This window comes from Apostichopus japonicus, chromosome 8, assembly GCF_037975245.1.
Source record: "Apostichopus japonicus isolate 1M-3 chromosome 8, ASM3797524v1, whole genome shotgun sequence".
NCBI classification, from domain to species: Eukaryota; Metazoa; Echinodermata; class Holothuroidea; order Aspidochirotida; family Stichopodidae; genus Apostichopus; species Apostichopus japonicus.
This window is the reverse complement of record NC_092568.1, coordinates 8,435,471-8,462,553: the sequence shown is the minus strand read 5'-3', so window position 1 is coordinate 8,462,553 and position 27,083 is coordinate 8,435,471. Positions and strand designations below refer to the sequence as shown.

The 27,083-nt window shown below is 37.5% G+C and overlaps 1 protein-coding gene across 2 annotated transcripts in view; it reads left to right on the top strand.

The window, feature by feature from the left end:
• LOC139971233 (transcriptional adapter 2-beta-like) overlaps positions 1-26,551 on the top strand; it is a 46,992-nt gene extending 20,441 nt beyond the window's left edge. Inside the window, exons 13-16 of one of the 2 annotated variants that reach the window (XM_071977516.1) lie at positions 10,630-10,670; positions 11,849-11,922; positions 17,487-17,549; positions 18,255-26,551. In XM_071977516.1, the coding sequence (XP_071833617.1) occupies positions 10,630-10,670; positions 11,849-11,922; positions 17,487-17,549; positions 18,255-18,377 (301 nt within the window). In that variant the 3' untranslated portion in view covers positions 18,378-26,551. Of the gene's footprint in view, positions 1-10,629; positions 10,671-11,848; positions 11,923-17,486; positions 17,550-17,922; positions 17,968-18,254 lie in introns of those variants that run through there. The other variant, XM_071977517.1, reaches the window with a different exon arrangement.
• The last annotated feature ends 532 nt before the right edge of the window (positions 26,552-27,083 follow it).

Below are 27,083 nucleotides of genomic sequence, written 5' to 3'. Positions count from 1 at the left end.
TGTGTACAACCAAAACTATTAGATAATCACATCATTTGTCAGATCATTATTTTAAAAACCAACGTTCATGTGAAATCAACTGCAACATCTTGTACAGTGAGCATAAAAGAGGATTATTTGCAGCAAAGAAAAAAAAAAAAAAAAAAAAAAAAACCGTTACTGTTATTTCATATCTCTCCTTCACCAGCCCCTCCACAGCTACCTGCTTCCCCTCCCCTACCCCCTCCCCCAGGGCCTCCCCCAAACATCCTCGTCTGTGAAAAGTCTGTCACCTTAGCCTCAATAATGTACAGTACCCTCCTCAGCCTTCAACATGATTGTATCATGATTAACCTTGTATTAACATACTTTTTGAAAGAGCTCTACTAACAAGCTGTTAACATTCTTTTATGGATATTGAACTTTGTTTATATATTTTCTCCCTTTTTATTTTCTTTTCTTTTTTTTTGTTGGTAAAAAGAAGGAATTATGATCTCTTATTTTAAATACTACATCGCAGATGAGCAAGTGTTATACACAGGTGACTAGAAACAAATTCTTCACACACAGTTTGGCATGGATGTGATTTAAAGGAAATTATGGCCAAATCGGGGAAGGTAATTTAATGCTTGAATTGGATTACATATTCCAAATTCCAAAACGTTTAAATGTAATTTTGTAACCGAATCTTCAGCACCTGCATCTGTTTAAAATCCCTGAGAGAAGAACAGGCAGACAGCCGTCATGTTTGATAGATGGATGGCTCGGAGACCAATTAATGCCAGCAGTATCGTTGAACTCTCTGTGGACTGTACCAGATCCCTCATAATCCATGCTGTATGCATACCGATGTAATCGGTGCAGTTATATTATTTAAATTGGTGCAGTTATTTTTCTTTAAACAGGCATGAGCTTTTTCTGCAAATTCGCGGAATATCTGTGATTTCTTTTCTACCTCGGGGACAAAAACTATTATCCTAACACACTGTAGCATACGAAAACTGGAGCCTATACCGCAATTTTTGCAAAGTTCTGTGATTTTTTTTTTTATCCCAGGCTCATCCCTGTTTAAATTGTTGAAATTTGGCGATTAACATAGAGATAAGAGTACATAGATGTGACTGTTGACCAGATTAACTCGAAAGCCTCTTTATTTATTCCAGTGTAAACACAAACTAACTGATACCCTTAATAATCGTCTTTGCCACTCTTTGGTAATATTAATGTAATAGATAATCGCACAATCTTGCCGATGTACTCTCTTCCCGAATAATTTTGGCTCATGGTGCGGAGATGGAGCGAATGAAAATTTCCAAAACACCAAAACAAGGTGTCTCGTCTTTGTCATTGTCTTTGAAAAATGAAAAAATTAATGATAGAATGCTTGCTGCGGCATATGTATGGACCCGTTCATAAGTGAATATTTAGGCTAGATGTGCTTTATCATGCCTAGCAAGAAGAATCGATATGGAGTTTGTTTTCTCTATGGAGAGAGTCGAGATTGTCTTTATCAGGTGGAAATTATTTCTTCTTAAATCAGCTTCGGTGGAGTCTTGTGGGTTCGTTGCCCGTTCTCAGAACTTTCTGTTAATTGATTCCAAAGCGGACATCGTATCGCAGTTTGTCGACAGAGCAAGTCATCTGTTGAAGTCATTGGAACTCCTTTAAGTTTCCTTCCCCTAGCCCAACTTGATGACATGCAGGGTCGGGTCGTGGTGAGACATCTGTGTGAAGAGGTCATGAATTGTACTGGGTATAGACTACTTCTCAACATTAAATCCCTAACTTTTTGCTCCATTGGAACAGAGGTGTCTTCTTTTGGGGGGTTTCGCTACCAGAGAGGTATCGGAAGGGAAGGGGTTCGGGGGGAAGGGGGGCAGCACAGTTTATAGATTAACCACAAAGAAAGAAATTATATGAGGGCCCTGTTTTCGGTTTTGAGGGTAGGGGAGGGACGCTTGATGATTATTCCTTCCAAAGAAGGTTAAAGAAAAGTCATTTGATTTTGAATCACAGTTTTTGTGTAATGGCTATGTCATTGTCCTGTAAGTGCATTGCAGGTGCCCCCCCCCTCCCCTCTCCCTTCCCTTTTCCTTCATCCCTCACCTTCCATTCATCCCTCCAATTTGAGAATCCACTCCTGTAGAATAAGGCGTTTGTACATTTACGTATGCCTCATACCTGCATCGAAGCAAAGACCTTCATCAACCACGGTCACTTCACAGAAGAACTTTCATTCAGGGGCGTTCATCAGCTTTACACAAAAATGCTCAAAAGAAGAATCCATCTTTGGAAAGTATTGCATCCATTACATACACAGTCATAGTAGAGACTGGTACCCCAGTGCCCCTTGAAATACTACTTACCACCTTTTAGTTAAGTACTATGGCAAACAAAGGCGAAAGCCAACACAACAGAAAACCATTTAATATCATGAAATTTCTTTACTTGTAAACTGTCCTCAATCTGCTGTACCCTTGGAAAAAGTATTCAATTTCTCAAAAGTTTGTCAATTCCTTAGCCCATTTGTTTGTTCTAAAGTCTCGGTTTTCCTTAGACGGATATATGTATATATATAAATATGTGTGTCAGTGTGCGAAAGGTGTAACGTATCAATTGTCTCTCACTCTGAGCCGGGCTACTTCTTCTACACATTGTTGTGTCTACTATCATTGATTGCCTTATACTTTAATTGGAAATTCATGTTTCAGTTGCCCTATCAGGTATAGTGGTAACTAACAGAAAAAGGTTTACCTACCAGCATAATGTTTCTTCTAGTAAAAGCAATTTTATTCTTTCTATCTGGGAAAAAGCTTTGCTTAGCGGACAAGATTTTGTGGATGAGAATGGTAACTTAACCCTTTGTAAAGAACAAAACGATTTAATATACTGCTGAAATAGCAATAGGAAGAAGGTCGTTTGGTTAACCTGCAGAGGCACTTTGGGAAATTTTTGGGGATTCCCCTAAAACCAGTGTTTTTGATTCCTTGCTGGAGGAGGAGGATGCAATGGATTCTTTGTGCTCTCATGATGGTGTATGTGTGTGTATATGATGCTTCTGGTAACCACACTATGTCAAGAGGGTGGTGTGGTAAATGTGGAATCCTCTTAGTAAGTAGAATACTATTGTTTTTGTGAAGGTCAAAGTTCATTACAGGCCAGCAGAGGTCAAATTCTGAAAAGCTGGTAAACATGATAATTCCAGCTTGGGTGAAATTGTGCTCGGTGTGGAGCCACTTTACTGAGTACAGGTACCTGTGGTAGTCAGTGACAGTTTGAAACAAAGCAACTCTCACTTGTCGAAGTGTATACAACTGAAAACCACCACCACCATTTAATTATCATTTTTTTTAAACAGAGAGACAGAAGCATTGCACATTTCACAAGGCATAATTTACAAAGTAAAACTCTATTAAAAGAGGACAGCTGTTTATGTTCATACTTAAGTTACATAATCTTAGGAAATATTCCATCAAATCTTCTTGGTTTTCACTGTATGTCTCCCTCCCCGCTTTCCTCCCTTCCCACCAGCCCCCCCCCCCTGCCCTTCCCATCCCCTTTCCTCTATTTTCCAGTATTTTCTATTTCATTTCTCTAGTCCTTCTAAACCAATCTGTCTCTCTCGTCAACTTCTACCAGCTTAGACATTAATTTCCTTTTAATCCTCCGACTTATTAAGATCTTTTCTCTTCAGACAGTATCCTAATGTCTCAGGGGTGAGGTCAAAGGTCATTGCAATTAATGGACAGTATTTTTATTACCTTCAATACTTACCAACATCATAGCATTTAGCAGAGAAGTGCTTGACAACTTTATTCTTTATTCTATTATATGAAATTTATGACCGTGATGTTTTAAGGTGAGCAGTTAAATGCTGGGCCCCAGTCAATATCAGTAGGCTTGGGAAGGGAAATTGTTGCTAACTGGAAGAACTGTGTGAAGTTGGAAAATCAGGGAATAGTTTAAGTGTCAACATTTTTGGGGAGTGATTTTGTGGTTAGGATGTTTGTATATTAAAGTAAATATCAGAAAAAAATTTGAAAGTAAAAAGGCCCCGAGGGTCCTTGTTTAACATCTGCTGTATGCATGTCAGCATGATGATAGCAGCTTGGTAATTTTTTTTGGGTGGGAGGGGGGGGGTGAATGGAGGGTGTAGCAGCTAGGTAATTGGGGGTAGCAGCCCAGGTGATTTGGGATGGAAGTCTAGGTAATTTGGGTAGCAGTTAGGTAATTTGGAATGGATGTAGCAGCTACGGACAGTAGGAAAGCAGCTAGGTACAGTAATTGGGGGGGGGGGTAGCGGCTAAATAATTGGGGCATTTGGGGATAGTACTAGCAAAGTAATTTGGGGTCAGCAACTAGGTAATTTGGGGTAGCAGCTAGTATGCTCTTTTTATGGTACCTCGTGAAATATTTTCTGGGAGTCTTTCTCATGACCCCCGAAAGGGCTGGCGCAACTCTTGATTCATAGTACTTTGTTTGTCTTTTTAATGAGCTCTTCTTCTTTTTCTCTTTTATTTTACTATTATGTCTTTACTCTTACGTCTACTCTTTTGTGTCTTTTCCTTGTATACGTTTTGACTGGTCAAACTTTTACTTTAGGTGGTGGGGGCACAGGACTGAAAATTTCAATATGCCGTTGACATGTGATTATCTTTGTAATATATTTATGTCTGGTTGACAGCATTTTCCAGCCTGAATGGAATGTTTGACAGTGCAATTTTTTTTTATGGTATTAGCAACTTAAGCAAGGAATTCTTTCTGAAAGTATATTTTCCTCATCAGTTTTCAGTGAAGATTGCTATTTTTTTGGGTGGGATGGGGGGGGGGGGTGAGGGGGGTTGCCAGCTGGTGATAGGTACACTGTTTCTTTCCACTTCAGCCTACCATTGATGTTGGCTTAGGCTTTTAACTTTTCCCATATGATTCAATTCCTTTAGGCCAGCATCATGGCAAACCCATTCCTGCCCTATGTTGAAAACAAGTCTGCTTTAATCTGTAGCTCCAGAAGTTTTTCCCCATTGGCAAGGAAGGGGTGGTGAATGATTTAGTTATAGAAACATGTGTGTCTATGCATGGGCAAATGTTTGTCAAAATTTAGTACTTCACAGCTCACCAGAATGAGTGAGTGGGTGTTTCAAGTCATTTTGTTATCATTTAAGCTTTGCTTCATATTATCTTGACAACAAGAAGTATGTACATAGTATGGGTGGGTGTAACCTTGATGGGAAGTTCACTGTTTGGAAATCCATTTCTAGTATATAAAGTAGCTATTGTTCACAAGCAACTTGATACCATACCTTGCCCTGTTGTGAAAGTAATCCAAGACTAAATAACACTTTGCCAGGGAATCAACTTTTAAGATGTCAGCAAATCACTTTCTTTGCAAACTTTAGAAATGTTTTTGTCAAGGGGCTGTTCATTCAGTTTTCTGAGCTACTGTACCTCATGGACAAATTGCTTTTGTTTCCAACCTACCTATGAAGGGAAAAGCTGAAAACATTTTCCCTACAAAAATGAAATTGTTTAGCATTCTTTGACTGTTTTGAAGTACAAACTACTGTAGGTGGGTAGGATTAGGTGCAGATGTTTTGGAATGAGAAACCTTGTTTCTCTGTCAGGAGGAACTAAATATTTGATGTTTATCCAAACTCATGACCTCATCCATCCTGTTTTGAAGTAATTGAACTTTTAAGTTCCAAACATATGCATAGTTTGAACACTAGAATGTAGAACTGCGAACATCCCTTAGCATAACCCACCCGGAATACCACACCTTCACAGAGTAATGCAGTACTTATGATGGAATTCCCTTCCCGTCGCAGTCCCTCTCAACCTCCCCCCCCCCCTGCTGTTCCCAAACCAAGGCAGAACTTAGAAAATTAAGACTCATTCTTTTGATGTAAGTTCATATCAGTAAGTTAACTGTGTTTGCCCAGTGTGTGATGTCATACAGTACCAAGTATGCATAAAAAGAAAGATTTTTTGCAATTTTGATCAGAAATGATCTATGGAGTTTTGTCACTGCAGGCTAAGATGAGTCAAGGAAAGGGTGGGCAAGGGTAAGAATAGGGTGGGTAGGGGGCAGGATGAGGGGAGGTTTAAAGCAGAAACAGTGAAGGTCTTTACGGCACATATTTTTACCATCTCTTATAACCTTATCCATGCGACGTCAATATCTTCGGCCAGTTTATATCCACTGCCTCTTATAAAATGGAAATACAGATCAAAAATAAATGTTTTGACTTTCCGTCGTGTGGATATTTACGGCCAGAGTTCTTTCGCGCCATTGAAGCTGTGACTTTAACTGCAAAACAGATGCTGTAAAATTGTGGAACTTTGCGGTCAGGCTCTCTTTGTCTGCGGACGCTCATGTTTTTTTTTTTACTTTTGTTTTTTCTTACAAAATGGAAGTGGAATGTAAATGAAGGTTGACAAATTAAGCCGCAAAAATCTGGAGACAGCTGAAAGTTTAAGTATGACTGCTAAGATTGGACTCGATCTTGACCGCTAGAATTCCCAAGTGAGGGCGCCTATTCGTAGAAAAGTGGAATCGGAAAAAACAAGAATGCCGCATGAGTAAATCATTCGATCGCACTTTATGACCCAGGCAGCCAGCCAGCCCTCCCCCCACCAAAAGTGGATAAGCGGCCACTGGGCAGCGCATAATTTACATTGTAAATCAGTTTGACCACCACTCATTAAAATAAAACCAAAGAAACAATAGAGAACCTCACCCAGAAAGTCAACTTGGTGAAGGCCAATTCTTAACATCTGTCTACCACTGGTTTGGTTTCATCCTTGAGGCTTTCACAACTTTTCCCTTTTTCTTGAAAACAAGTCCTGTAAATTTTATCTGTCATTTTTTATTGTTTAAATATTCCTCTCTCCTGAGTCATTTCTACTGTAATACCGCTGGAAACAGCTTTGTACACAATTATAGACGTTCAGACCTACCGTCACACGAGTACCACAGTATGAGTACAAGTAGAATGTCTCTTGGTTTGAGTACCAGTACTGTACGAGGAGTACAAGGCTCATTTCAGCATGTGTTTGAGTGTATCATCTTGTAGCGATATGTGTACTCTTTCGTGAGTGTGAGTTTAAAAAAATCCCTGGGGTGGAGTAGGAGTACAGCAGGACAAATTATTAATGACCATCCAATCATCTGAGACAGCAAAATTTCTGTTCTGACGACTAAAAATCAGCTTCGGAGGTCGTCCAGCGGATGACAACTTGTTAACATCAATTTCAGATTGCAGTGTAACTAATTATCCCTCCTGTTTGAAATTAAAGTTGATTAATTAAAAATGAATGAATTGCAATTCCTTTCTTTGGGAGGGAGAGAATTTTTTTTCAAAGCAGTACCAACATCAACACAAGAAACTGTTTCAAAGGAAATGTATTTTGTAGAGCACATTCCCCTTTCCCTCAACATTTCTCCTTCCCTTTCTGTTTTTCCTCTGGCTCCCATATTCCCCCCCCCATTTATATAATATCTCCCCTCCCACGCCCTTTTCTGATTGGTGTAAAGTTTACACTGAATGAAAACACATCAGATGCCATACAGGTTGTTGAAACAAGAGAACATAGATTGATGGCTCCCGTCCCCCCATTTATGCTGTTAAATACACCCAGTTGCAGTTGTGGCTGTGTCTCTGAGTTTTATTTGACATAATAAATGGTCTGTTTACAATTTTTCTAACACATTACCCTCCTTGTCTGTCATCAACTGGGGAAAAGATAATCTATTTTTCTTTGCCACTTTTTATGGGTCCAAAGTTTCTTGAGGACATAAAACTGAGGTCAAGTTGACTTTTGTTTGCCTAGGATTGAATCATTCCAGTGGTATGTGAGATGGTTGAATATGTATGGAAGTATGCAGTGGTGAGTCCGTTGTAAAGGCCTAATACTGTTACAGCAGTACTGTTGGTTGAGCTTGGTGAGTCGGTTGTATAGGCTTAATACTGTTGCAGTACTGTACTTAGTTTAGGTTGAGCCTCATTAATATGGAAATTTGGTTCCAGCTGGAAGTTCCATGAGTAGTAAATACCAAGGGTCCCGGTGTAGTTTTGAGATTTGAGCTGAGTGGGGGAAGGGATGGGAGGGAGGGAGGGCTGGCAATTTTTAATGGAGGGGAAATTACCACTCATTGCATCATGCTGGCGTGAATATCATTACTGTGACACTTATTGGAGGGGCCAGGGGGATGGGAGACCATGCCCTGGTGGGGGACCATGCCCTGGTATGGGGCCATGCTTTGGTTTAGGGGCCGTGAAAATCTGGATGATTATCAAAACCCATTATAATCAGAAGCTACCTGGATATGAGATATATTCGGATCATATTCCTACACTTATTAATTCTATCGTCATCAAATTGTAATTGTTCATACACGGAACATTTTGTTTGATAATCTGAAATACAGTTATTGTTAATTAACAAAAGATGTTGGGTTTTTTTTTCATAGAATTTGAAGTACTGTATAAAGTGGATAGGAAAGAAATATACCCGGTACTATAGAATTAACAGAATTTCAACTCAAATTGCCATGATGAAATCAAAATCATTAACTCTGCTGTTGTATTCATAAAGTTGCACCAAATTTTAAAAAAAAATTGCTTTTTCTCAAAAAATGTCTATCTCCATGATACAAAATGTATTTTAGCATGTAGTTTTGACCTAACACTCTAGAAAAGTAACAGCTTATTAATTTTGTTGAATTAGTGATTTGGCAGACACTAGAATATCCCTTTAACAGCAAATCTGACTTCCTGTGTTGTTTGACCCCCCCCCCCCATATTAATCCTCTCAACCCCAACCAGCAAAACTTTTCCACACTTTTCAAGGGCTCCATTAGATTTCCTTTTTAAATGATAAGTTCATCCTTCCTTTCGGCTGTGAATCATTTAAACACTTTTTAAATGGTTGGTTTTCTTTTTTAACCTTCAATTACTTTCCACACCAGCAATCTGAGCACCTGAGCCTGAGTTGAGAGAGAAAACATATATCAAAAAAAAAAAACCTATCCAATATCCCCCACTGTGAACATAGTTCATGCTTAAGTGTACAGTACTTTACTAAACAGTAACATCCTATACAGCTAGGATATTTGATTTCAAAAGGGTTTATTGAATTATTGGCCCTTAGGGAACCAATACCAGACTCCTAGAGCAATTTGCCAAACAGATTTTCGATCTTGTTTTTCGTCAGAGGGGGGATGAGAAGGGTATTAATATGTTCTCAAAGTGAAAGAGAAAAATGATGGCGAATCTGGTATGTGAAGAGGGGAAGAGAAAGGTTATAAATGTTAATTTAAAACACATTTTGGTTCCGCTAGTACCTAGGTTTATCTTACTGGTTACCTCTCGCTGGCCATTGTGTTACTGTATGTCACATTGGGTGTCTGTTAATTTACAGGGAGAAACCTTTAAAGGGCTGATCATTTGAAAGCACATTTCTTGCCATTTGGTTGTAGCAGGATTGTCAAACTCAACTGCAATTTAACAAAACTAAAATACTACTTACCCTCCTCTATCAGGGGAGGGGAAGTATAAGTGACTTTTTGTATGAAATGTAACAAAAATGCAGACATAACTGATGACACCCAGGTCTATTCTCACTTGGAATTATAAGAAGCAAAAGAATCGACACAGCTGTTGGAGAGACAAGTATTTGGTGGCCTCCCTTGCCTTAACACCCACCCCCCCCCCTTCAAAGCTGTGCCATCGGACTAAAGCTGTATTCAGTGCCTGGTTACAACAGTTCATCACAAAGAAATTTCTCAAAAAATAGCACCTTGATTGAGTCTTTTGATTTTCGAGGGTATATTTTTGGAAATTGACTCGTTGTTGTTTTTATCTTCGCTCTTTATTTGTTTATATATATATATTTATAAAATTATATATATTTATATATATTCTCCTAATTTGAACTTGCTTTGAAGCTGCTTTAAAGCCTTAAATCAGCTTTCCTGAGTTGATTTAGTTGGTCTGGTTTGTCTAAATCCTTATTTACTTCCAGCCTACATATGGGGGTCTGTGTCTCATAGTTTGCAGAGTGAATGTCTGGTGGAGGAATACAGCATACACAATTATCATGAATGACCCAATTCATGAGGTTGTGTGACTCATCTTAAAGTTTGTTGATCAACCTTTAGTCTGTCTGTCATGGTTCTCAAGGTTCATGAATGTGATGATTCATTTTAAAAGAAAACAATAAATGGGTAACTATGTCATTTCTGTACTGGTTGAATGCATTTTGAAATTAGAAAGGTAGTACATTTGTAACTTTTCAATAATAAAAATTTTCACATGTGGAGCAAGGAAGGTGAAAGGTCTTGCAAGAAAAAGCCAGGACAGGTTTTTATTTTGAGAAGTGTCTGCAGACAGAGGGTGGTGCAGAAGAAACCAACGTTTGCCAGAGCAACCTTCTGAAGTAATCATCTGTGTGCTTTTGGGGTGCCACGGGAGGGGGTGGGATCCCCACAGTTCCCAAACTTAACAACACTTTCCTAGTCCCCATTATAGAGAGTTTATTTTCCGATACAGACTACAAAAGAATAGACAAGTCTTTGCAGAAATCGTGATATGAAGTGCTTGTTTCAAATGATGTATTATTTACTTTTTTATCTTTTCTGTAATTTTACAGAATTAACGAAGGAACAACAAAGAAAGAAGAGACACCTGCAGGTATGAATAAATTAACGATAATTAGAATATAAATGGACTCAAAAAGTCCCTTGTATTACAAAACCACATGTGAACACTACCACTGTCTTATGCTTTTGGAAATAGCAGAAGTTTGCTCCAATCTTCTAATCCCTCATCACCACCTCCCCTCCCACACCCCCACCCCCCACCCCCACCCCCATAATTCTTCCTTTCCCTCACCCAAACCAGTAATTCATTACTTCTTCAAAAACAAACATGTTTATTTTAGACATGTCAGAGTTCCCAATCATAGCTGTCATTTTGAAATGTGTATTTATAACTGGGGGGTTCAATGACTCATATTTTTCACAAACACAGCTATGCTGATTATAAAAGTTTCCGTAACAATGTGTTGTTGATTACTATTAGTCACTTCAGATGGTGGACTGGGACAATTAGGTTTCGTAATTACCTTTCTGATGATGTTAGTAATTCTCCAGATTGTTAGCAGAGATTTAAATTAGAAAGCTTGTATATTAGATTAATTGTACAGAGATTTATATCTTTCAAAGGATAATGATATTGAAATGTTCAAAAATGTATATCCCAGAGCTAGTAAAAAAGAAACACATTGGTCTAACTCCCAAATTGATAGCTCGGTTCTGTTGCGGAGATGCACAAATTTTGAAATATATTCATTATATTTGGATATTATGTACATCGTGCAATCATTTGTGTTGTCATGACAACATGTAAGACTGTCTTTGTATTTTTCATTACTTTTCACTGATGCAAGGATAATTGGTCACATGATCACACATTACCAGCATACGATAACATACCCCCCCCCTCCCCCACACAAAAGAGAAAAAGAAAAGCTAGCTGTTTGTATAGTCCATGAATGACATTAAAGATTTATTATGCATTGCACCCCTTCCAAATTAAAGTGAACCATGAAGCTATTAACCTGTGAGTGAATCAAAGTGCTACCTTTCACAAGCTCTCTGTTGAGATATATATTTTTTCTTAGCCTCAATCTCTTTATCACTATAAGTTTGGGGACCATTTCAATGTCTCTCTGCTAGCATATCTGGGGATTTATGCTGATGATATTTAACCCATGTGACCCCCCAGATTGAACTATTTATTTTGTATCTACCTCAATGGTCTAGTCTTACTTTACTTAATATAGTGATCTGGTATCATTTCAATTTCAGAAGAAATTGAGGACAGTTTTTATGGACTCCGCTCTGCCCATGGGTTTAAATATCTTTCAGACCGAGAAAGAAAGGTAATATTCAAAATACTTTTTTCTTTCCTTGATGTCTGTTGTTAAAAAAAAAAAATTAGAGTGCTAGTTTGCATCATGTGTATAGAAAATATTTATTATCCATCATCTTTGATTGCAATTTTATTTTAGAAAACGTCATCCATCTTTTCTGGACTGAATGATTGCTTAGTAGCAGCTACTTGTTATGATTTCAAACGATTTATACTAATGTTTTCACTTGTTTATCACTTGAAAGTCCTCAAATCCATGATTTAGTTGTCAGCAATTCATTAGTGTCATTTAAGAAGACAGAGGAAGAATTTTAACAATTAATTGCGATCGGACTCTCAGATTTGATAGAAACTGACATTTAAGACTAGCTAGGCTTTATCATGAGAGATAGGCCTATTACAGACAACTTGTGAATTTGTAAAGAAATGTTTGGCTTGGTTATGGTGTGTTTTAAAGATACTATATATATCCATCTTGTTGCTTAAGAAACATATTTTCTGGAAATTGCAAATACTAAAGTTCTGTTTTCAAACTGGCTGTGATTCTTTGCAAAACTGTGTGTTTCACAATGTTGCATTGCAAAGTGGTAAAAGTAGTATCCTAAGATCTATGTCTTTGTAATTCCAGTACCTGATGGAATATACTTCTACATAGTGGCATGCACCAGGGACCATCCCTGCTCCAGCCCCCTCCCCCATCATACTTTGTCAGTCGGGATAAAGTTCAGTTGGGGACCCCACAGACCCCACACCCCTCATTGGTACATGTCTTCCTCCGCGCCTACGTTTAGGGCGCGGCGGGTGGGGGGGAATTTTGAAATCCTGTACAAGTTACTGCTTTCACAAGATGCAACCCCTTCAGTCGTTACTCTTTTTCTTAGTGTTGTGTCTTCACAGGTTGAATGATGGTGTTAACTTTTATCATAGTAAAATCAAGAAAATGTGGTGATTTGTATATGAATTATGTGAGGACTGAATGTTGCTAAATATTCATGTATGTTTCTGTGTCACATGATTTTGGCACAAGAGTTCCATGCATCTCACAACAGACAGCATACTCAGTGAGTTCCTTAATTTGTTAGTTCTCTGCTTTGAATTTTCCCACATGCCTGTGACTCACAGATGAATTTAAAAAAGATGTACAGTCAAGTTAATGATAAGCATCAGTATCATGTATACTAATTAAATCAGAACAGTGGTAGATTTAATTTTGCAAAATGATTACTTTATTGCCACCTTTTTTTTTTGGGGGGGGGGTGGGGGAAGGGAGAGACGAAGGCAGTTTCTGAGTTGAGATGCTTGGATGCATTTCATGTCATAGATGTGTTAACGCATTCCACTTCTTATCTAGGTTAACGTTATGTACCAAAGCTAAGACCTATTTTCTCTCCGTCCAAAAGGTGTCATACATATATGAATGAAGAGGTGGAAGTTGTTAGTTGTCAATTAACTGGTAAAGGCTAATTATAAGCTAGAGACACCTTTTTGACAGAGAAAATGGGTCTTACCTTTCGCACAGAATAAGATAAGATATAGATCAGACTGCTAAAAACTGCCTTCACCTCCTCCATCCCTCTCCCCACCCCTTCCCCCCCTTAAGAAAAAGATTCAATTTCGTACCGACGTTTAATGATAAAGAGGGCACTTGTCTACAGCGACTTGATTAACAAACCATGGAAGTTGTTTGGGATGGATAGCAGGTGATTTTTAATGCCAGTTCTACAAGTCATAGGGGCACCTACAGCATGGTTAAAACTAGAAAGCAGCTATTAAGCAGCAGTGGAAAACTCGAATTATATGCAATGAGACTATATGACCGCTCTGCGTTTATCTATGTGTATGTAATGTCCGTCCGTCTGTGCATATGCTAAATCAAAAACCTGGAAGAAATTCTTTTATTGTCCTAATTTTTCCAGCAAATTGTACGTTTTTTGTTCTTGTTTTTCTTCACTTGGAAAAGCGCCCTTGGTACCCCCCCCCCCTGCCCCCTTCCCCCTTTCATAGTTTGACAACTTGCTGTGCTGCTCTGTCCTTTTAAATGCAAGACCAAGTCAATTATTTCTAACCTGCACTCAAAACTTTGCCGTGCCTGCTCTCTTCATCCCTAAATGAAGCCTTGATAATAGTAAAGGCTGCAGTATATTAATCTACTGTGCAAGACTTTGATGTCAGGCCTAGGTGTTCAGGCTGTTTTAACAGGCTTAATTCCAGTAGTAGAATTTTTGTCATATTTACAAAAATTAAGTCCAGGAAATTGCCAATGGGAATTTGATTTCAGCCAGTAGCTTTTTTTTATGAATGTGAAAACTCTTGGCCTAGGTGTTTGCTCTTGAAAATGGAATTAGATTACCTTTGTGAGATTTTGAACTTCCGTTTCCTGATATAGTGATGAACCATAGGATACTGTTTGCATTGCTGTGTTCTTAAAAGTTGTGGAAGTAATACATAACAAGCTTCCTTTAAAGGTTCGAGTTTAATATTCCATAAATATATGTTTTTCATGTCTGAAGACTCTCATTGGAGTCAGTGTCATGTATCTCTCAGTATAAAAATAATATGTAAGATTTCTTGGCATTTCTTAAAAAAAAATATGAAGAATTGTTGTCAGGCCCTGGGGTATGTTATCTTGTAAGTTACTTTTTTCAGGAGTAGTTGAAATTATAAAGAATAAGTTTAAAAAACATAAGTATAGCTAATGTGAATTTTTCCAGATGGAAAAGTTCTGAAGTAGTGATTCAAATGTGAAGCTCGGATAGAACAGAACGGAACACACAGAGCCCATCACTCACTCATCTTTCCTTGCAATATCACACCTTAAAAAAAGTTACCCCCAAAAAAATTCAAGAATCAAGAAATTAAACTGCCATGCGAGCGACATCGACACCACCCTTTTGACAGTCTTGTTAAGTGTCTTTTAAGGGTGACGTGAAGAGATGCAAGTGCCTCTATTAGTCTGTGCTCAAGAATGCTTTGGAATTGTCAAATTTTTTTCTTATTTGTTTCTTGCGGCTTCGCCGATGTATGTTTTTACCAGCTGCTGCCGTGGGACAGGTTCCTTTTGGCTGTAAAAAGAAAGTCTTGATCATGGTTGTCTCTCTTCCTGTTGGAGTCATTAGCCTTTCTCTCTTCTCAACCTCTCGCATTCCTCATTATTTCATGCATCAATGAGACCAGCACATCTCGGACATGTCTCCCTCGATACTTTCTTCTCCTTTCTCATTTTCAACAGATGTGTTGGAAGCATTCTTAATTAACTTTGATTTTTTTTTTTTTTTTTCTGTCACACTGCTGGTGTAACTCTCTTTTGTAGCATCAGGGGTTTTAATGTAATCAAAATTCCTATGCAAGCAATGTTCCAAACTAATTTTTTATTTTTTTCCCCTTGCTAGGGATGTGTAAGTAAAATGATTCTTTGCATGTGATTAATGAAAACAGACTTTATGCAGAGGTAGATTAACTTCACATCATTAAAACTCAGACAATTCTTCAGGAATCATGTAAGAGCGAAAAAGAAGCATTTGTTTATTCCTCTGTATTTTTGTTTGGATTATAGTGTGACATTGTGCAAACAAATTTGCATATCACCCAAATGTCATTAGGTCATACAGTGTGTGTAATGTAACTGTACCACCAACCAAATCTTTCAGTTTGTTTTCATTGTACACCTTCCCACAATTGATGTACAAGTTCATAATCAGTACATAGGAATGGGACAATGCTACAGTTAAATTTCTTTATTTTAAGTGAGAAATATTAGATAAGCATTATGAACCACTAGTCCACACTGGCCAGGAATCTACCAAAGTGAATTTTCGGTTAAGCAGAGAATATTTAAAGCCCTGAGCAAACTTTCCTCTATGGCGATGCTTCTCACCCTGTTCTCTCACATTCCACACCTGGGTGAAAAAGTGTTTCCTCACCCCCCCCCCCAAAATATTTCTACAAAGCGTACCATATATTTTTTCAATCACTTTCTTTCACATACTGTAACAGGGAACATTACGATTCCTTCAATGTTCATGTCATCCTTTTACGATTCACTCCACAATACACAAAGTAAAATGTTCATCGTTTCTGTAAACATTGGATATAGAATACAGTAAGCTAAGGGTGTTCAGTTCATTGATTAATGATAATGGGACCTTGAGCTTGATGCTCTTGAACAAGGTCCTTAATATCAGGATTTAGCTTGGTTAATTTGAGACGTAAAATCGCTGCGATTTGTTACGTCCAGGCTACCACATTTCTTGGTTAGAATATGTTTTACAGCGCTGAATGCTCACTCTACTAGATAAGAAGAAGGCAATCCCTCCCCCCCCCCTCAATTTCCCCTTTCCCAATTGACCCCCAAGACTTTTCAATACCCCCCAGGGGGGCCCATATGGACCCTGGTTGAGAAGCATTCAACAAAAATTTCTATTTCAACAAAAATGTCTATTGGAAGCTGTATTTCAATACACTCTCAAATTGTGTTTTGTAATCAAAATGACAATAGATGTTGGGGGGGAGGGAATTGACTTCCCAGAGGTTGAACAGAAAATTTAAAAATTCAACATTTTTCTTACATTAATAATTTAATGTTATTCACCAAAAGGAATCAAACATGTCACATTTCTATCGCTAGTTCTTGTTCTCGATTGATCCAGTCGATGTCAGAATGGAATACAATTATAGGCCATAAACAAACCGATCAAGCGAAACTAAATGCTTTACCAGCAGACGGTGGTGGATATTGGCTTAATACTCTTCATTTGTCTAAAACTGCCTTCATTTGTACAAAAACACCAGCAAATTACTCTTTGTTGTCATTTTTGACATATTTATGAGAAATTTAGCGATCATTCCATGCATCAGTTTTTAGTTGGCTCGTAAACGAATCCACTCAGATGTACACCTAGTGATCTATTTAGCTTTATCCACATCGGTAAATGGAGATGGTGTGAATGTAGGACAGTTGCATTATCAAACGTATGGTTGACTTTATAATCCAGAATGTTTCTGTCAATTAAATGTAGTTAAAATAGAAAACCAGTTAAATGATGACCCAAGTGGGTTGTGATACTCCTTTTAACAGCCATGGGATCTTGTTGCATGGGTGGGCAGGGATGGTCAGGTGTGTTATAAATACCTAAATGGGTATGTTGTTGGATGAGCAGAGATGGTTTGTTATATACTTGAATGGGTATGTTATATAAAAGTGGGCAGAGATGGTCAGGTTTGTTATATATATATACTTGAATGGGTATGTTATGTAATCATGTTATGTTTGTATACTATGTTAATTAGTTGTGCGAATTTACTTCGCTCCTCGCTTACCTGTCTCCCGCAACCTTAACACTCTTGTTCTACCGTGTCTAGAATGAACTGGTAACCTTTGAACACTGTGCGCCCTCTATTACCGGCTCCTCTGTTCAATGCCCTTACTTCTCATTCTACCATCATGATTTTTTTTGGTCTGGTTTTTCCTGATCGTTTTTCATACGAAACTGTAACCAAGGATTCTAGTTTTTAAATTGAATAATTTTGGGAATACATACATGGGACTAAGTATCGATTCTTTTGTTGTTCTTTCAGTTGTGCAATTCAATGAGAATGAAGCCCTCCAGATATATCACCTTGAAGGGGCTCATCATAAAAGTGAGTAGTATATCAGTTTATGAATTGAATGGATTATTATGAATGGAAAAGAATGAAGCAATGCATCTGAGTGATAGAGGTGTATAGACAATCTTACTCGCTTTAATTAATTTCAGTTATTGGTTATATCGTACTTTCCTCCCCATTTCAAGACCATTCGCTAAGAGGACAAGTCCTCTGAGTGATAGAGGTGTATAGACAATCTTGCTCGCTTTAATTCATTTCAATTATTGGTTATATCGTACTTTCCTCCCCATTTCAAGACCATTCGCTAAGAGGACAAGTCCTCTGAGTGATAGAGGTGTATAGACAATCTTGCTCGCTTTAATTCATTTCAATTATTGGTTATATCGTACTTTCCTCCCCATTTCAGGACCATTCGCTAAGAAGACAAGTCCTCTGAGTGATAGAGGTGTATAGACAATCTTGCTCGCTTTAATTCATTTCAATTATTGGTTATATCGTACTTTCCTCCCCATTTCAGGACCATTCGCTAAGAAGACAAGTCCTCTGAGTGATAGAGGTGTATAGACAATCTTGCTCGCTTTAATTCATTTCAGTTATTGGTTATATCGTACTTTCCTCCCCATTTCAGGACCATTCGCTAAGAAGACAAGTCCTCTGAGTGATAGAGGTGTATAGACAATCTTGCTCGCTTTAATCCATTTCAGTTAAGGGTTATATTGTACTTTCTTCCCATTTCAGGACCATTCGCTAAGAAGACAGGGCATTCAGACGAAAACCAAATACCCAAGTAATTTAGACAAATCCCATCGGAAACGAATTGTGAACTTTCTCGTCAAGAGTGGCTGGATCAAAGTCAGTTGATGAAGCGAGAAGACCCTAGCAAGTCGCTTGCCGGAAGTCACATCGAGCGAGGAACCCTGCCGAAGGGGACTTTGCGTGGATGTACTGTCATCGCCACGGCGATCTGAAGCAGGAGACGCACAACGCTAGAAGGTACCAAGCATCCCGCACGAGTATGTCGCAACAGTGCTAAACGAGCAGCATGAGGACTCCGTTGCTGAAAGAAGAAGAATCGCAGTCATTTAAACGGGGATTTCTTTCCGTCGTCTGTCTGTTGACAGAAGCCCCTTTTTTCTGTACCAGAGCTAAAACGCATTGTCATGTACAGTCAGGTCGTTACTACCTACTCGCATTATGCATTTCAGTTGTGACTTTACGGTGTAACTTTTTTTGTGACCAAGCCACCTACGATATTCCCTCCCATAATTGGATATCTTTTCAGTCGAACAAACATACCTACACGGTCACAACCATTCCGCTGCTGTAGTTAGCGAGTCCTCTACCGTGACATGTCACACAAATCGAACAAACATTCACATTCTGTCTCCGTTTGAAAACACATGTGTGTCGTCGATTACCTTTTCTAAATAATTCTTATCCTTTTTACTGCATAGATTTTGTGGGACTCAGAGTAGTGGTTATATCACAGATGATGTGTTTTTTTCAGGTATCTCATTTATTTCATTCATAACAGAAACAATATCACCAGAGCATAGACAAATCAATGCAAAAAAACAGCTTCCAGCTTCATGATAGGGTTTTCGGAACAAAACGGCTGCAATTAGTACTTACGGGTTCGTTTTCAGCTGCCAGGTGTGATAATGAATGATGATCACCTACAAGATGGCAACAAAGAATAATGAACTCAGGTGTGTTGGTAGATTGAGTAGACAATGCAAACATAAGAAAATATTTGTGTTTTATGTTATGTCACCTTTTCCATCCCCTTCAAGCCCCTCCTCCCCCCCCCCACCACCCTCAATACCTCCTATCCAGTCACACCATCTTGCCAATGTCATTTTGCCTTTGTAAGCACAAAGTAAATTCCATGTCTTATTTTGAGCTGTTGTGATGGCCAGTATTTTATAAGTGTTTACATTTCCATTTCTTTAGGAGTAACCAACACACTGTCAGAATGAACAAGTTTATCAAGCCAAACAATGTCCAACCCCTCCCCTCCTCCCCCCAGCCACACACACACCCCACCCCTCGTTGATGATTACATATATATATATATATATATATATATATATATATATATATATATAAATGAAAATCGTAATTAGTTGGAAAATCAAGACCAGTGAAAAAACTTTCAGCCTCCACCGGGATTCGAATATATTCGAATATATTCGAATATATATATATATTATAAGTGAAATATATATATATATATATTTGTTAATACATCCTTGTTGTTAATACTTCATATGATGCCCTGAAACCTGAGAATATTCTCCATGTTTTTTTCATATAGTGAACAACAACAATTAATGCACACTGTGATCTCTGGAGCATTCAGGATATCTTGCCCCCCTCCCCCCCACCCATTCTGCCATAGCAAAGTTTTACCGTCATTTGCTGCAGTGAATGTGAAGCACTGTGATGCCCTGACATACAGAAATCAAAGGAACCTTTGAGGCCAAGATTTTCTCTATTTCTTCTGTGATGTCATATAGCAGGAAGCTTTTATTTTCTATAGGGTTTTATTGTCGAAACGTGAAAAAAATAACCTAAGGGTCTTTAACTCTAGCTAAACATCTATATGTTTGCTTAAGGGGGGGGGGGGGGGTGGGGGGATGTCTTCTGAAGTCTTGAATTGAACCACTCTTTTGTCCATGTGAACTATTCCGTCTATTTACGAGGACAACCTTTCTTACTAGCGTGCTCCATTGTGGAGAGTCGTGCAAGTACCTACCTAACCTATATTTCTTCCACCTAGTTAGAATCGTATCAAATATCACAGAAACAGCTGCCTTAAAGAATGGGGAAAACAATAACAACCTGATTTGGACCTAATTCGCATATTTTGCAATGATGGATCCAGTCATAATATCACCCACATTCACAACTTGTCCCTTTTGTGGTAAATAGCTGTTTACTGAATTATCTATCTCCTACTTGGTGAAAAATAGTTGGATTTATTGCAGTTTCTTGGGGTGAAATATTATGCGCCTGCTTGTACTATTCAACATTGGAGGCATGTGCAACAATAAAAGTACAAAACTGTATGTATAAAATACCAATGACTAATTTCAGCAAAAACATGTGAATGTCCTAAACATTGTTTGTAAAATTGCTGAGGGCTTAGATCATGTTTTATAACCAAAGTATTGCCCAGAAATTATCTGCAGGTCTGATAAAAGAACATTGACGGGTGAAACGTAAAAGGTATAAGGGTTGGGTCTGCCATATTGCTCTTACCATCCGATTTTTCTGTCCGATACTTGCACCCTTCCATTTTGCCTATGGCGTTAAATATGTGTCACATGACAGTGCAACATGTGTCATGTGACAAGGTACATTGTGTCTTTTACAGAAAGTCTCGAATAGCAAACTTTCTTTGAAAGTAGTGCCATAATGTTGAGTTTTTTTTTTTTTTTTGGTTGTTTTTTTTGGGGATTGAATGGTTTTTGGTAGTAAATGAAAGAGTATGTAAAAGTCAATGAATTTGTACAAAGAAATTTATGGTTTATTCTGTAGAGAAAGTAACAACAGTTAATGGGATTTGTAAAGAAAGAAATTGTGAGCTAAGAAAGGGTAGTGACTGGATATTATTTTAAATATTATAACGAAAAAAATGGTGTACACAAACAGCTGTCTTAAATTAGAAAAGTGATTTTTTTTTTCCTTTTTTTTTCTCTATTTAGATAATATTTTTAAAATGAAAGATTAATACCAAGTCAAGAGACACAGCTAAATTTCAGTTATTAATTTATAATGACACTGTCAGACTTGTCTTTTAAAGGTATCTGTGAGATGCTTAGAACGGACAGATGGATTAAAATCCAAACACATCAATGTATAAAAAGGTTTGAAAGTAATATCTCGCCCATGTGATGGTTTTCTCAGGCCATCGTAATAGTTAGGTACAGAAATAGTTATGTTTGTTTTCTGTTTCTTTGTTTGTTTTGGTTTGTTGTTGTTTTGTTTCTCATTAGCCTGTTTTTCAAAACAGAAACCTGGTCTAGTTAGTTTTCTTTTTGACGGGAATGGAAAAGAGTAAAGATTGAATGCCCAATGTAACTGTTGTGCAAGATAATTTACATAATCATGATTGTGATGAAAGGATAACGAAAGATGAAGATGTTCAAATCTATTTAAAGTTGAGAGCGCAGACAAATATGCAAGATGAATGATATGTCTAGACGAATCAAAAGGACTAAAAAAACAACATTTTATGGAGTAATTGTGTGTGGCAGCTATATTTTGTATATTCTTCATAATGAAAGTCAACACACATTTCTCTGTTAAATAAATTTGAGTCAGGGTTGGCATTAGACAAAATCAGTGAAGACTCACGCAGCATTCTGGATGTATGCCACAGGTTTGCGGGATCTAGATGGGCCCCAGATCCGCCTTCCCATCCCCCCCCCCCCTCACTGCCTGTTACAACAAATTCTTGTGGATCCATGCCACGTATACTAAAAGCTAGAATTTTAGTGAAGTTATATCTTTCATACAGTAGAAAAAGTGAATTTTTATGCCGATAAAGTTTTGCTGCAATCAGGAGTTAATTTTAACAGATTTCCACACTTAAAATATCTTCATTGAAGTGCAAGTTTCTTTTCATGATGTCATTAAGGTTTAACAAAGAAAGAAAGAGGGTTTAGTAAAACCAGGAAAGAAATAAGGTTTATTTGTTATTATAACCCTTAATGTGACAGAACGTAAAACCGGTTACTTTTACGACAGTACAATTCATACAGGTTCTTTTCTAAGTAAATGTTGGGTTGGAATTATTTTGTGATTAAGCCTCCCCCTCCCCCCACCTTACCCCCCATTCCTCCTTTTAGGATGATATAAGGGTTATTCCTTTGATGTATGATTTTGCACATGTTTTACAAAAAGGTCTTATTTGTACTCATAAATCTGAAAGAAAAAGAATACATAATTATCCCTTCTTAATTTTCCTGTTTCAGTCCAGCAAAATCCTTTTCTCAAATCTTCCAAAGTTATAGACGGACCTGTGACACCAATTGTGATGTGAAATCTACATTACCGGTACCCATTGGTTTATGCACTAGATATTACCTCTGTATACCATGGGGGGGGGGGGGGAAGGGGGGAGGAATCATTCATCATACAGTAATGCACCTTTGTCAAAACCCTGTGGAGAAAAAATTTGAGTCTCAAAACCTTTTTTTTTTTAATTCCTTCTGTCAGTGGTTTCTTTAATAAACTCATTTAATCACTTTGCAATAGGCTTTCCTCTCAAGAGACTCCCTTTTCTCGTTACTTCCGAGATCGCCCAAGGACAACTCGTTAACTCTTGAAGATATTAAAATAAAGACAAAGACAAAGAAAAGAAAAGAGAAAATGAGCTTGCAGTAGAATGGAGTCATCTTCCTGCTGGGTGTAGTTTTGTTTTGTATTTACATCCAATCATCTGAGAAATACTTGTTGTATGCAAATTAATTATCGATGTCTCGTAATTGGTTTTGCCGTAAGGATGCATATTAGACTAGAACAATAATGGAGGACCTTGTGCATAATACAGTCTTATGTAAGTCAGTGTTCAGCGATGCAGTTGAAGGTGTTGTGGATTGCAGCAGTAGTCACACACTGCATATGGCTTGGTAATCACATTGTGATTAAAATGCTTTGAAACAAAACCTATAGACAAGATAACAGCTTTGGGAGGTGGCATGAGGCAATCGTTTTCATTTCCAAGATTTTTCACAACCATATGTCGATACACTCGTACATACACCCATACAGACATACATAAGTACACCCATAGGTATACACATACATGAATATGTACATTACATGTGCAGGTAATTGTGTGGCTTAAGTACATACAGACAGACAGACAGACAGACGATAAAACAGGCATACATTGTCAGAAAAAATACATTTATGATCAATAAACGTAAGGAAATAAATAATATCAAACATGCATAAACCATTTTCACATGGTAAACTTATAATGTGGTGTTTTAATGTTATAACAGCATGTAATTAACGCCTGGCTTAGCCTAACTTGCCTACAATAGCAATAAACCTGCATCTGTGTTCAAAAATATTTAAAACAGTAACATTGATCATTTTGCTTGTAAAAACTGTGATCCAAACCAAAATTTTTGTCCTTCTTTCAGGTTTGGCTTGCAACCACAACATTTTCTTGCTTCCTCAGAGTTGGGACACTGTACCAAAAGTCAAAACAGATTTAAAATTCAGCAATGGAAAGGGAATGGAATATGGTATCTACACTGCCTCTTATTGAACACCACTGTAGAAGGATGAAAATTTTCCCTTCCCCTTCCCCTCTCCACCCCCCCACCCCACACCTTGGTCATTTTTCTATACCTATGCTTTATTATCAAAATGTCCTCCTTTTCAATACTGTATGTCATCATATGACTGAGAAATGCCCTCTTTGTTAAAATTAGACATCTGTATGCTATCACCATAACTTATTACAAAAACCATGTAACAGTGTTTTTGCAAGAATGTGGTGAGAAAAAAGACACTGTCCACAGTTGAAACAGACAGGTAGGCAGACAGACATTCAAATATTGGATTCCTAAAATATTTTTCTACTTAAACATTCAGAAGTTGTTTTGCTTTTAAAACAGAGCTAGCTAGATTTATGGCTTAAAAAGTCGACAAATTCCTGACATTGGACAACTTGCCATATAGAAATGTAGATTCATTTTTTTCTTTTTTGAATTGACAGATGTGGTTCAACTTGTTCTTAATATCCAGTGCTCTAAGTTATGACTTTGTGAAATTTTTTTCCCCTCACACTATAAAATAAAGACAATGCTTGGTTGGGGTTAGTATCGGGTACAATTTTAACAAATATGCTTCAGCAGATTTTCATTAAAAAAAGGTTCCTTTCCTGTTTTTTTTTTATATTTTTTTTTATTCCTCTTCCTTTTTCTATAACTTTTGACCTGTGAGTAATTTTATGATTTATCTTTCATGAAATGGCAAAGTTAAAGCATCTTATTTGGGTTTCTTTTTTCAAATCAAGTTTTGTAATATTTTTTCGATGTGACTGAAATCCTTCTAAAAGCAATGTATTTGCAGTAGCTTGGTTTAATAATCCAGTTTCCCTTTCAAACGAAAGAAGTGAAAGTCAAATTTTCCCTAAAACATTTTCACAGGTGATCCGTAACGTTAATATGATTGGGCACCGAAACAGTTGCAAACCAAACATAATCGTTAGAAAACTCGCTCTAATTATCTTCCATCCGTAAAAAAAATATTAATAATAAGTGAAGGCGATTCTCGTAATCTTATTAATTTTCAATCTCAGTTTGGAGCAAATCTCAGTAGATTTGGTAGATTTTGCCAAAATGTTAGAAGCTGCTCAGAAAACTTTAATACTTTGTTCAGTTTTCGTTAAGATTTTGTTCCCTAGCACTGTGTGTTTTTTTTTATAATTCCATTCAACACCTAATACCTTTGTCATAAGTTGCCCTTTTTATCTTGATTTGATAATATCAAAACTTTGTAATTTTGTTTTGTATTTTTGGTATGCGATATTGTCTTTTGTACAACTATATGCATTTTAAACAAAATATGCAACTTAACATACATGTATACCTGTGTCTAGGCCAAGGGCCATTTTTTTTTTTTTTTTTCAACCTTGTATTCAAAGATGTTGAAGGAATGCTTTCTTCCACACTAGTGGTCCGTTTGTACCAGTCTGCATCCCCCCTTCCCCTCCTAAATTCGCACAACTTGCAATCCTTTCTGTCAATTTCAAAAGAAAAGAGAACAGTAATTTTGTTATTTGAAACTTTTAATTCCTGCTCTTCCACACAATATGTCTTTTGTATGATTTTGTGTATGCTTTACTATATTTGTAGACCGTATCATTGTGTTATAAATATGTGAGTGTAGTAGTCTTTGAAACCTAGGTCACTAATGAATATGCATTGAATGTCAAAGGTCACGTGGTGAGGCAGAGCTATACAATCAGTGTATGGGAGGGGATTATTATAAACCTAAATATGACAGATAGCCTCTTCTTTATTGCAATTAATAATAAATATTCACGGAAGGACTCCATCAGAACTAACTAGAAAACATCTTAACAATATTCAAGAACATTATTTGGCGTTGCATTATTTATCCAACCACAGCTCTCTCCGCAGGGGTCATTATGCTACCTGTTTTTGTTGTTTTGTTTGTTTTAGTATTGTTTTGTTGCATTTCTCTTTGCTATCTGACATATCACTAACTATTACAAATTTATAGTATTACGTATAATAATTCATCCTTAACAGCTCAAAATAAAACTGTCTGAATACTGAAAGTAGAGGTAATAAAAGTCTCACATTTAGAGACCACACATTACAAAGTGAAAACGGTAACAGTTTTTGCTATAATTTTTTAGAAAAATGAAAACTTTCGACTGGATCTCTGTGTATGTCTTAACGTCATGTAAATGTGATGGGCACCGCCTCCAAATCTGCTAGACAGTCTAGTAATGGTCACCATGTGTAAACTTAACGGCACTATTTTATATCAACTCTCTTGAGATATTTTTCTTGCTGAGACATTGCAGTCTTAATAAGCACTACAGAATGTCTGGGAATAAGCTAGAAGGTCAGCCTTCCCCCTCCCCCTACCCCCTTAACCATCACCCCGACCTAGGTATTCTCAAGGGGAGAAAATCATGAAATCTAAGCACTTTTACCGTGTTAACTTTGTAGGCAATACTGATGATGCTAACGCATCAACGATTTAAGGATGCATTTACAGAAAATATCGTTTGTAGAAGTTTATTATAAGTCTGACTATTTTTCTCCTATGTTTTTTTTGTTTTGTTTTGTTTTGTTTTTTTGTTGTTGTCAGAGGACCAAGTTTAAGTTTAATCATATGTCCTGCATGGAATCCCCGGTAACTACGCTGCAACATTTCAGAGCTATAAACTGGACAACTTAGTCTCCATTATTATGTAATATATATTAGTCCATGTAAATATTGTTTGCAAATATAAATTGTTCTTTCAGTGATCTATGTGTTGTTTGTATTCATTTAATGCACAGCATCGGTTAAAGGAGTAACCTTATACTCAGGTAGCAGACACTTGAAATTTACAATACCAGTGTCCCCAAGAGAGAGAGAGAGAGGCTTAAGGGTTGGGGCGAACCATAAGGTGCCTCATAAACTAAAAGTACCCCGAATCCCCCCCCCCCACCCCCCTGCTATACAAGTTTCCAATTTTGTGCACCGGGAGTTTCCAAGTCGCTGTAACAATCTGCCACGAAATACATTATTCCGTGCTAAACTGTTCAGTTCTACATATACGGGTTCTATATCCTTTAGTAAATGAAATGTGGGTAAGCATGCAACAGAGCCTATATAAGGCTCTGGCATGCAACACCCAACACCTCCCTCAATAGTCATCCATCTTCCCACCACCATATGTACCAAGTACTGAACACGCAGCACACAAACATTGTGCCTCTCCTTTAATAGGCTCCTTAACCCCCTCCCACCGCGAACTCAGAACTACTGGCTACAAGTCGGATCGACGATGGAAAT